Here is a 12,294-nt window from a genome sequence, read left to right as displayed (position 1 = left end):
TTAATGTGGTCCTTTTACAGGACAGTAGCCAATGAAAATGAGCGCTAAAAAATATGTGTAGGGTGTCTAATAAGTAATAATAATAATCTAATAAGTATAATTTGTTTTCACTGAAGTTGCCGGTGTTTTATCGAGATTTGAGTCCCTGATGGAATTTGACTCCCTTTGTCCACTCATAGGAAGATGAAGTCGTGTGCCTAGTTTGTCATAAGTCATTGCACTAACCGGGCATTCCTATTCTGGGGCAAACATCTGGCGAGTTACGACACATTGTGAGCTTGTAGATCAGCTATTTTCAGTGAACTTTGGTGTAGAGGGAAAAAGGAGGAGACCAAACTGGGGGGTCCCCGGTCAACAAAGTATGGTACTATATAGGATGCACAGTTAAGTGGTTGAAAGACTACAAGGCAAATGGCCAGGAATATCTTGGTGGTGGTGCTGGAGTGGGTGTGGATGAGGGTCCCGATTTGGTAAATTAGATATCTATATCTAATCGTCTGATTACTGTGACAGACTGTCTGAGTTATGACTTACCTTGTTCTTCCTGAGCCTGCTCACCAGGGGCATCATTTGGGGTCTCAGGGGACCCCTAGTGTTCTCATTTAACTCTGTCGTTTTATGCATGTATGCATATTTTTTGCAAAATGTTTTCTTTATTCATGAAAGATCAGTGTGGTTTTAATCAGAGATTAAAACCACACTGATGAGAGAGACAGACAGATTGGGAGAGACAGACAGACAGACAGACAGACAGACAGACAGACAGACAGACAGACAGACAGACAGACAGAGAGAGAGACCTAGTAGTGATATCTGAAACAACAACACAACAGCAAAAAAAAAAACAAGACCACTTTAGCAACATACAGATAAACATGTCATGTTGTCACAATTTGTAAAACACATGGAATGTACAGGAAGACAGCACCGGTGAATGTACAGTAACAAGCAGGAGCATGTAGGGAAAGTGCATAATAGTTGACCGCTGATCCGACGACATGTTTGACAATGTCATAACGTCTGGCACAGTCCTATTGTACAGACAGGGGTCTTCAACGTTTTTTTCCGGTCATGGACCCCTTAGCTCAGTGGTTCTCAACCTTTTCAATATTTGAACTGGGGACCTCCCGCCCTGACAAGCACTTGGAATTGTAGGAGTTGAGGCATTATATTTAGTTTGACTCGGTTCCACAGAAAGAAATGTGAAAATAGCTGATCTACAAGCGTTGCGAAGCGTTGTGAGCTTGTAGATCCCCTACTTTCACAATTGATGCCTCTTTCTTAGATTATTTGACAATTTGGCCAAAGTTTGACCAGTTTCTATAGTATAGTTTGTTTCTTACTTTTGATGCAGTAATGGTCTTTTTTTTTCATTTTTGAAAACGTTTTTTTTTTTGTTATTACATTTTTTTCTTCACTTTACTGTCATCTGGGGATACCCCCACCCAAAAGGTCCAGACCCACAGGTTGAGAACCACTGCCTTAGCTGAGAGAGAAATGAAGCAGGGACCCACGTACATATTATTATGGTAAAGAAAATGCAAACTATGCAAATTAAAACTGTTCAGATAGCTACATAGACTTGTTTGACAGCACTATCATCAGTGTTCTGTAAATTAATGTGGTGTGTTTGTTTGTTTACACATTATCTTTTCTATTATTATGTTGGATTCATGTTGATGTGTATTTTCAGACATTTAACCACTTAAACCCTTGATACTTAGTAAACTTGAACGTTAGTTCTGTACTTGATTTGCCAAAAACAGCTGATCGCGCTGCGAGACATTGTGAGCTTGAAGATCTTCGGCTAATGTCCCCCTCAGAATAAGGATAAGGAAAGAATAAAGATGCTAAGGTTCGATAGCAACCTCCCATAACAACTATAACCAGCTGAGAGAAAGTCCATAACTAGCTAATTATATACTGTACATACAAATACAATGCCTATTTCTTGTTGGAAATGTTAACAAAATGCATTTTAGTTCCGGAACGTTGTTAAAATATTAATATAGCTTTTCCCATGGAGAAAAACTAAATAAAAATTTGTCAGCCATGTTTTCTTTTTTCTCCCTGCTGACAGGTCACGTGACAGCACATGTATCAACATTGAATTACCGAAAGAAAAGGCTGATAAGACCCAACTAGACCTTACTGGTTGGGTAGCCGGCCCCTACTGGGCCATACAGTGTGTTTGAGATGATATGTGGTGATGGGAGCCCATTCATTGGGCTAATAACGTGGGCATCGCGTGGGGTTCAAGTGGTTAATGTTAAAAAAAAGGATCCTATCACAAACATTTGGCGGCCCCCCAATAGCAACTCTGAGGACCCCCTAGGGGTCCCAGACCCCCTGTTGAAGACCCAATATATCAAAATATGAAAATAACATCACAGATCTACTGTACACCAGAAACAAATGTAAAATAGTATTACCAACCATAATAACTTAAAACAAAAAAAGCCATTAGAAACCAGGTTCCTTTAAATATACAACATAAGCAAGCTTTAAAAACAAACAAAAAAGAGTTTGTCCATTATTGTTCTCTTGTGATGGCTTGTCGATTCTGAGGTTGTCAAAGAAAAAAAAAAAACAATTGACAAAAAACGGACACATGTCTATTTACACGTAATTCTCATTACCATTCTATTCTTGTAATGATGTGGCCGGCGAATCAAGCATGCTGCTTTGGCAAAAGAGATCAGATACCCACGTTGCCCTTTTTTTTTTGCAGAAGCCTGCAGCAAGAGTTCATAGAGTGGTGAAGTTTGTAGTCCCAAAACGAGTTAGCATTTAGCACTTAGTTTTCTCTCTAAAAGTCTATGAGTCTTTTGAATGGCTTTTTTGTTGAAATGCCTGAAATAAGGTGTATGTTTACCACAGGCTAGGGATTGTCACCATTTTGTTCTATGACATAAAATACATTAGTAAATAGTAATACCTCACTTGGACATTTTGAACTTAAAAATGGTGTTTGCTAAAGGACATGTCATCACACCAAACACAAGCATTTGTGGTGGTGATGGTCAAGACAAGACATGCGACCATGGCCTAGTTTCGTTCATAGCGTTTTTACTTCTGTTGATAGCATTTAAGCTTAAAACAAAAAGAAAAGAATAATCATAAAACGGTTGTTCATTTGTGAATAACAATGAAGATCTAGGGAAGAAAACGTGTGTTGTGAACTTTCATTTGCCACAGAGCTTATTTTCGGCAATAATCCAAAATCCAAGGCTTTTGTCCAAAGAACCAACTGCAGACTATACAGTGACAAGCAGGCGGCAAGCACTCACTCTTGGAAATGAAGCTATAATACGGAAGTCATGAAAACACTGCAGTTCTTGTTAATGGCCTAGAAGGTGTCGCTCCGGCTGCAAAAGAATATATATTCCATTGGGAGTCAATGGTGACTTGACAAAAATGTATACTTGGTTTTATTACCTAAACCATTTCATAAAGACTATGTGTTCAATCTCTAGTTTCAAGTTTTCTTCCCACAGCATGATATGCGTTTTGTGTAAATTATGGTCCCATTAATTTTAAAATTGATGATAAAGCAGGCTGTGTTTTCGGGTCTTGTGATTAGGTTCTACTGGTGAAGACCCACCCTCACTCGCTGCCCTTCCACCCAATAGCATTCTTTTCCGGTTGCTTTTCGGGTCCGTAAATTCCCAGATGGTGGATTTGAATTGGCTGAAATAGTGGCTTCAAAGCGGGTCTGTAGAAACCAATGGGTGACGTCACGGCTCCCTTCGTCTCCACTGTCTCCACTCCACTGTCTCCTACATCTCCTTGGATCCTCTGTCGAGCAACTCCAGGACGAAAAAACAAGACTTTCTGAAGACAGTTCTGTCATGCATCAACGCCCTGCATCAACACGGCGTCCCCTAGAGGTGCTGTGGGGTTAGAGCAGCGGTCCGGAGAGCAGCCCGCCCTTACAGTCTTTTGGCAGAGCAGGACTTGCAGCACTGCTGTCCGTAGAACTTGTGGTTGCACACGCCATGCTGAGGCACCAGGTGGCACCAGCTGAACTGGTCCACACACTGCTGCTCGTCTGAAAGGTCCCACAGGAAGAAGAGAACACGTTACAATTTACAATGTATAGGCATTTAGCAAGACGCTCTTATCCAGAGTGACTTACAATATGCGAGGTATTCACGTACATCAAATGCAGAGAGACAGTGTAGTGCCTCAGTAAACTAGGATAGGATCACAGGTAAACAGTCTAAACAATATACTATCAAAATAATAATCTGTACATTGAAACTATAGGATAACAGGGAAACAATGAACCTACAATAGCATCTGTTTAAATAACCTAAGTCATCTAACATTAACATTGTGGAAAGAAAAAATAAGCATGAGAACAAACGACCATAGTACAGTATGTCTGTATGTCATATCTAGGTCAGTCGCGAGCATCAATCAGGCAGAAGGGGGTAGGAAGGGGTACGGGGAGAGAAAGCAAATTAAAAATGTTATCCTAAGAACATGGAGTTTATGAACTAATGGCTGGTATTATAATCTAAACAGTACAATCGTACAAAATGCACTGTAACTAATAGGGATCTAATGGGAATCTGAATGAACAGAAAACAATGTCACATGGAACACAAACTAAATGATTTTAGTATTTCTTTTCTGGGTGTTTTTTTGCACAAGCACACACTTCTGTATGGGCACATTCAGTGGGAACACAGAGGAGAAAAAAAGGAAACCTGTGTATGTGGTTGGTTTTTTACCTTTGCTTGCAGGTCCAGCTGGGGCCTGTGCATGCATTGGTCCGGGCCGAGGTGCCTGTCCTCGGCCCGGAGCAGGAATGTGAGCTGGGGCTGGAGCGGGGCAGAAAAGGGTGTTGCATGCCCTGGAGGTGAGGGGCCTCTGGTGGGGCAAGCAGCCTGCTGCCGGACGCCCCTGCCGGAGACACTGGATGGTCCTGGTCTGGACGCCTCCACCACACGACACTGAGCACTGTGTGGGTGAGAGAGAGAGAGGTGTGCATATGAGAAACCACGCCCCCATTTATGTCTGATATTTTATCCAAACCTGTATGCATATTGAACCTGGATGCGATTAACCCAATAAGACCGGGAACGCATCTGTGTAATTTTTTGATTTCTTTGGCTATTAAAAAAATAGATATACAATATAGATATACAAGCTCATAGCACGGCACAGAGTAAAGTTTTTTTGTGTAAAGGACCCCCAAAATGATATGTATTTAGCCGCGGACCCCATCTCAAAATATGTTGTTCCAGGGAACCCCCAGAATCAAAAATTTGATTTAAAAAATGAATATATTCAAAGATTTTCACGATTTTTCAAAAATCTAGATTTTTTTTTTCAAAGATCTTGATTTCTTTTTCAAATCAAGCGGCACTCGGTGCTGCGCTATGAGCTTGTATATCTGCGCCCAAAGAAATCTAAAATGACACACATGCGTTCCCTTAATGGGTTAACTTAACTAATGGGTTAACTACTCTCAAACAGGTGTCCTTATTTTGGGCATGAAGTAAGGCTTAAATGGTTTAAGAACAAGGCTTTACTGTAGACCACTGCTGTAGCCTACTGTGTGTTTGAGTAGTAGGCTATAGTGCATATTTCTAGTTATTCCCGATTGGAGAAGATACTGTAGCAAGTTGCTTTGCCCAGACCTGAAGCTTCCAGACAGGGAGTTCCTGATAAACAAAACCATGAGGTTGTCAAACGCAATTCATCCATGTCAAAATCAAGCAATCACACAAGGAACAGTTTTACACTTGATGTGCGTGAGGAATTCAGACCAACTGGGAGGGCCAAAAACACAGTTTATTACAGGCCAATCTCCTGGCTAACCTGACTGATCTACAATGTGAAAGTCTTCAGGCTTTGTTGTCGAAACGTTCAGCAGCCAGGAGACACATTCTCTGAGCTCGCCAGACATTGATTCTTCTCGCTGCTGCCTTCTCTCCCAAGTCTCTGCTATGCTGACCTATAGTCGTCTCTCAAGACAGTCTGACAGCTTAACAGTCTGTACATTGGAAGCTCTGGAATATATGCATATATACGCTCGCAATGAGCTTATAGATCGGCTATTTGCACAGCTTTTGCGTGACACTCTTATATGACGAATTAGGGCAGGGGTCTTCAACAGGGGGTCCGGGACCCCTAGGGGGTCCTCAGAGTTACTCCAGGGGGTCCGCCAAATCTTTGTGATAGGATTAATTTTTTAACAACTTGAACCCTAGCATCTCTATTCTGATGAACATTAACCGAAAATAGCAGATCTACAAGTTCACAACGCCTCGCAGCGTTTCGGCTTGTAGATCGGCTATTTTCGGCAAAGAGGTTTGGTGTAGAGGGGCAAAGAAGCAAATCAAGTAACAAGTATTGAATGTGTACGTGGTTAAATGTCTGAAATGAACAACAAATATTAATTTACACAGCACTGATGATAGTCAATGAAGCTATCTATGAAATCTATGAAACACAATTGTATGCAATGTATGGGGGTCCCTGCTTCGTCTCTCTCAGCCAGGGGGTCCTTGGGCTGAAAACGTTGAAGACCCCTGAATTAGGTTCATGTTGTGAGTTACCTGTTGCCAGGGTGAGGAGTACCAGCCCAAGACCACAGCACTGGAGGTGGTTCTGCCGGGGCCAGCCGGGGGCCGAGGGGCCGCTGGGGGCCGAGGGGCAGCGGGACAGGGGTGTCTGCTGCAGGACTGCTGCAGCTCCACCGACGGCTTGGCCAGGTTCCTGCACCGTCGCACAGGGAACTCCACCCACCTGGGGCAAGAATGTTCAACTCAGTATCGCTGGGATCAATTTAAAGGGATAGTTCACCCAAAAAATGACCTTTTTTCACCCCATGGAGACTTGAATTCATGGATGTTTTTTAAGTTTTTGGCGCATTCCTAAGCCAATAAGTTGATGACCAGCGGGCCGGTAGGCAGCGGTTCCGGTAGGAGACACAAAGGAGACTCTTTGTGTCTCCTACTGGAACCGCTGCCGGTTCATCATCAGGGTTCGATATAGGGCTTAATCCCTTACGCCCTATATACCTCATCATACAACATGCTGTTTTTGCAATTTTTCTATTTAGATTATTTTTGATCCTTTTGGGGGAATTTTGGAATAATGTTGTACATACCCACGCTGCTGTGAGTCTTTTTCCCCACAGTGGAGATCTCTCCTCTGTATGCCAGAGCCACATGACCTGGAGCACTGGGACAAGAGTTGACATATTAGAAGACACACCACATGCATGCGTGTGTGTGTGTGTGTGTGTGTGTGTGTGTGTGTGTGTGTGTGTGTGTGTGTGTGTGTGTGTGTGTGTGTGTGTGTGTGTGTGTGTGTGTGTGTGTGTGTGTGTGTGTGTGTGTGTGTGTGTGTGTGTGTGTGTGTGTGTGTGTGTGTGTTCAATTCAATTCAATCTTTATTTCAGACCCAAGGGCCATCCATACATTACGTCCACCAGAGAGCAGCAAAGGGCTTGTTTTTGCATGGGTGCGACAGATTATTTGTATTATATTATTAAACGATAAGGATACTAGGTGGTTCTCAAACGTTTTCGTCTCAGGGCACGCCTGTAAATAACTTTTTCATCCACGGCACGTCTGAATAACATTGCTACTTTATAGCACCTTACATTTATCATATTACAACATATTACGGTACATACATTTGTAAATATTTCCCCCTAAGATACAGTATGTCACGAGGAAAACTTGAGAGAAGATCAAGTTTCCATTAGGACAGATTGAAAATAACTGCATACCTATTCTGGGGGGAACATTCACCAAAAATAGCCGATCTGCAAGCTCACAACGCGTCACAATGTGTCACAATGAGCTTGCAGATCGGCTATTTTTGGCAAAGCGATTTGGTGTACTTTTCAGGCCGCGGCCCCCCAAAATAATCACGTTTGAACTGGGGACCCCCCACCCTGACAAGCACTTGGAATTGTAGGCATTACATTTAGTTTGACTCCGTTCCACAGATAAATATTTGCTGATCTACACCCTGGTCTAAATGTATACCTCTCCCCAGGCTGAAGGGAACCACTGCAGCTTGTCGTTCTTGGGGCATCGGCGGACGACGCAGGTCTCCTGGGCCTTGGGCCGGTGGTTCTGTCTGCACATGCTGTCTGGCACCACCACCGTGGCGGCACCGGGGGCGCTGCTGCTGCCGCCGCAGAACACGCTGCGTTTCCTCAGGCCACGGCCGCAGGTCTTGGAGCACTGTGAGAGAGACATGGTGTCATGGGGTGGGACTTTACTTTGTTTGGGGGACATACTGTACAAAATATAGGAAATAATACACAGGTCCAGATCACTCATTTGTGTTTGCGTGTGCGTGTGCGTGTGCGTGTGCGTGTGCGTGTGCGTGTGCGTGCGTGTGCGTGTGCGTGTGCGTGTGCGTAGTATAAAGCTCTGAGGGACTCCGGTAAATATATGGTTTAAGTGGTTAAAAAAGAGGAACCCACCTGTGACCAGGATCCTGTGTTCCATTGGGGTGGGCAGGCCTGGGTGTGGCACGGCTGCACCTGGGCCGGGGAGACGGGGGGACACATGGAGTGGGCTGCCACCTCCTCTCTCTGGTAGGTCACCCTCCTCAGGCAGCGCAGCAGCCTGGTCTGCTGCCCTCCTCCACAGGAGCGGGAGCAGGCCGCCCAGTCCCCTGGAACCCAGCTATACAGAGGGTTGGAGACAGAAGCATGGAGGATTTGTACCTGAATCGCTGATGTATGAATGATGTGAAATAGCGTGATTATGTGAATTAGAATTCAGAGTGCATAATACATGCATTGTCGCTGTCAGGCAGGAAACTGAGTATCTCTATTTTTCTTTTCATATTTCACACACACACACACACACACACACTTCTTGAACTGCGGAGGAGGAGGTCAAAGGCACGCAAATTAAGCAGGCCTGCACATGTGTATGCACGCACGTACGCACACACACACACACACACACACACACACACACACACACACACACACACACACACACACACACACACACACACACACACACACACACACACACACACACACACACACACACACACACACACACACACACACACACACACACACACACAGTGTGCTCTAATATCCCAGACCAGTAGCACTATATATTCATCTGAATGTAAACACAGAAACCATATTGTTTACAACTCTCTCTCTAACAGACATCCTACTGACAGATGGGACTGGACCCAACATCCATCACTCCTCTCCCCTCCTCTCCTTTCCTCTCTTAACCACTTGTTTCCTTCCTCTCCTCCATCATACCATACTTTCCTCTCTTAACCACTTAAACCCTACTCTACATACTTTGTTGACCGGGATCCCCCAGGGGTCTATACTTGGTCCCCTCCTTTTTTCCCACTCACCAATTCTCTGATCCATCTACCGAAAATAGCCGATCTACAAGCTCACAAAGCTTGTATTTTTTGCCGAATGTTGGCCCATTACGTTAAGATGAATGTGGTTTATATGCCTATAGTTTCTCTCTTCAGCTCTTTTCCTCACCCTCTCTCTCCACATCTGATCCTTTCCTCCTCATCTCCTCTCATCTCATTTCTTCTCATTGTCTTTTCATGTTCCTGTGTTCTGTTCTCCTCTCCATTCACACCTCCCCTATCCTCAGAATCAGAATCATCTTTATTGTGACATCACAGGTTTACAGGTGTAAAGAAGTGGGTGAAATTAGTTTTTTGAGCAAGCTTCAACGTTTCGAGAAGAGAAAAGAAAAAGAAGAGGGGCGTGGGGGCAGGGAGAGCAAGGAGAAAAGAAAGAAAAACTGAGAAACACATCGAGGAGAGCCAAAAAAACAATGAAAGATGTCTATTACTTACACATAGCATAATGCAGTTGGTACGGTAGGCCTATATGTACATGAGGTTAGACATAAAAGGTGGTAGCACTTCGGTCGGTCCACCAAGCAGCAGGTATGTCCAGTACGAGATTTAGACATTAAGGCGCAAAAGAGTGCGTTGTACATGTTATGGAGATAAAGTGCAAACAGAATATCAATCTAGTTCCATTTCTTTCCACTCGCTCTCCATCGCGTCTCCCTTCCCTCCTTCCTTCCAGTCCTCTGGTATCTACGACATCACGTTTTACCACTGATGAAAGCCTACGGTTTCGCTTACTAAAATAGCTTCTGTCTTGGCATGGTGGCCAAAGGGGAAGATTACAGCAAATGAGTGGTCTGACGACCACAGGCTTAAGGACAGAGAGAGAGAGAGATGGAGTGATGGGCAGATGGTTGAGTCCAGTACCGCCCAGAGACCAATCCAGACTAAAAGGCTTTCATTCTCGTTCCAGAACCGGGGCAGACCAAAGTGGCAGCAAGAGCTAGACTGCAATTTAAGAGATGGGAGAGACGTGACCCAACCTGGGTTTGGGTTTCTGCTTGGGATATGTTTTCGGGGTTATTTTTTCTTCCTCCGTGGCATATAAATAACAATATGCCATATAAATAACAATATGTCACATACAGTGCTCAGATTTACTTCAGTAAAAGTAGCAATAGCACAATATTAAAATACTCAGTTACGAGTAAAATATTATATTCAAAATGTTTGAATAACAGTACAAAAGTATTGGTATCAAAATATACTTAAAGTACATAAGCAAAAGTACTCAAATTTGTCACGATTTGTGATACTTATTCGAAAATAGCAGATCTACAAGCTCACAACACGTCACATCGCAATGCAGTGTGAGCTTGTAGATCTGCAGAGTGGTTAATGTATGTTTTGTAATAATAATAATCACATGTATAAAGTAACTTGTCAAATCATTGAGGTGGAGTAAAAGTACAAGATTAGCATCTGAGATGTACAGTAGTGGAGTAGAAGTAGAAGTATTGAAAATTGGAAATACTCCAGTAAAGTAAAAAGGAATACCTCAACATTGTACTTAAGTACAGTACTTGAGTAAATGTACTTAGTTACTTTCTGCCAGCGCGATATAAATAACAATATGTCACATAAATAACAATCTGTCATTGGGGGAAAGAGGCAGAAGTGCTGCGGCGCTCCACTGTAAACCGCTGGTTGGTCCGAGCTGTAATTTATAGGCCTATCTCTGGCATCTTTCAATAACATGCATTTTTCTGAGGCAAAAAGTGAGTAAAAAAAACTGCGGGGGAGCTTCGGAGAAGCTGAATTCCACGCACCGACGCACGTGTTATCCTTCTTCGTTGTAATGGGCCTGGTTTTCAAGACGCTCAAGGGCCAGTGCCCAAGTACTGTACCTGTCTAACTACTTCAAAAGAGTGAGAAACGCCCACGGGCACAACACCAGAGGGAGCTCCACTGATCTCCTTCCCCCCAGATTCGGCACAAACATGGGGATGAATTCATTCTACTGTTATGCCACCAAAATGTGGAATGCCCTACCACTAGCCATCAAAAAGTGCGACTCCCTGCCCTCCTTCAAAACCGCCATAAAAGAGCACCTGTCAATTTGCAACTGGACCTAGACGAGTCTTGTAGCTTGCCAAAATAAATGACCCCCCACTGTTTTTCTGTAAATAAACTTTTACTGCTCCTAGTATTGATGATTTCTTGTATAGTTTTGTATGTCTTTATATGTCTTGATGAATTGAATACACAGGACCACTGCCAAGGACGACTTATGACAACTTTTTGCTTTTTTGGTGGGGGGTGCCTGTGAATGTTCCAAGCAAGCACCACCAAAGAAGAGTACACCCAGAAATCACGTGATCACGACAAAAAGAATCTAGGCATCTTTCATGTTAAAGGATTTATAAAAGTAAACATTTCTCGGCTTTCTGTTGTTTTTCTGCTGTTTTTCAAAAAACAAGCTACATTCAAACGACCATCCTACTATATCCTACTATATAATTGGAGTAACCTCTGTCTGTCTTGGGTGGTGGGTGGGTCGTCGACCGGGTATGGGCTAGTAGCTCTGAAATGGAGGATCGCGACCGGCCAATTTTCCCCCCTATACTACGACACCCCTGCCGATCTACAGGGAGTAAAAAGAGGAGTAGGCCTATACAATCTGTTTATCTATATCTGTGTCGATTAGCCTGAAGTGTACAGTACATGAACCTGCTCACAGTCTTGGCATCCGGCCAGGACCTTTAGTGCAGGACTTCCCTTACACAGGACGTCACAAGTCTAAAAAAGAAAAACCCTGAACCTGTACGGTAAGTGACTCTACAGATGGCTGCTGCCAAGCGGAAGGCCAGAACGACTGCCCCCATACTTCAAACAGGAGAGCAGGGGAGTCAGGCGGACGGACGGATGGACAGACAGACACTCCGTCGAACTGTT

General features: G+C 43.6%; 1 protein-coding gene across 1 annotated transcript in view; it reads right to left on the bottom strand.

The window, feature by feature from the left end:
• Positions 1-1,642: 1,642 nt before the first annotated feature.
• The window catches only part of adamts18 (ADAM metallopeptidase with thrombospondin type 1 motif, 18), a 79,657-nt gene continuing 69,005 nt past the window's right edge, over positions 1,643-12,294 (bottom strand). The window contains 6 exon segments of the mRNA XM_080438068.1: positions 1,643-4,051; positions 4,740-4,968; positions 6,573-6,762; positions 7,127-7,200; positions 8,016-8,216; positions 8,462-8,666. Coding sequence (XP_080294194.1) covers positions 3,933-4,051; positions 4,740-4,968; positions 6,573-6,762; positions 7,127-7,200; positions 8,016-8,216; positions 8,462-8,666 — 1,018 coding nt within the window. The 3' untranslated portion in view covers positions 1,643-3,932.

The sequence above is a fragment of the Gymnoscopelus braueri genome (genome assembly GCF_963280865.1).
Source record: "Gymnoscopelus braueri genome assembly, chromosome: 1".
Classification (NCBI taxonomy): domain Eukaryota; kingdom Metazoa; phylum Chordata; class Actinopteri; order Myctophiformes; family Myctophidae; genus Gymnoscopelus; species Gymnoscopelus braueri.
This window is presented reverse-complemented; position numbering and strand designations above follow the sequence as displayed.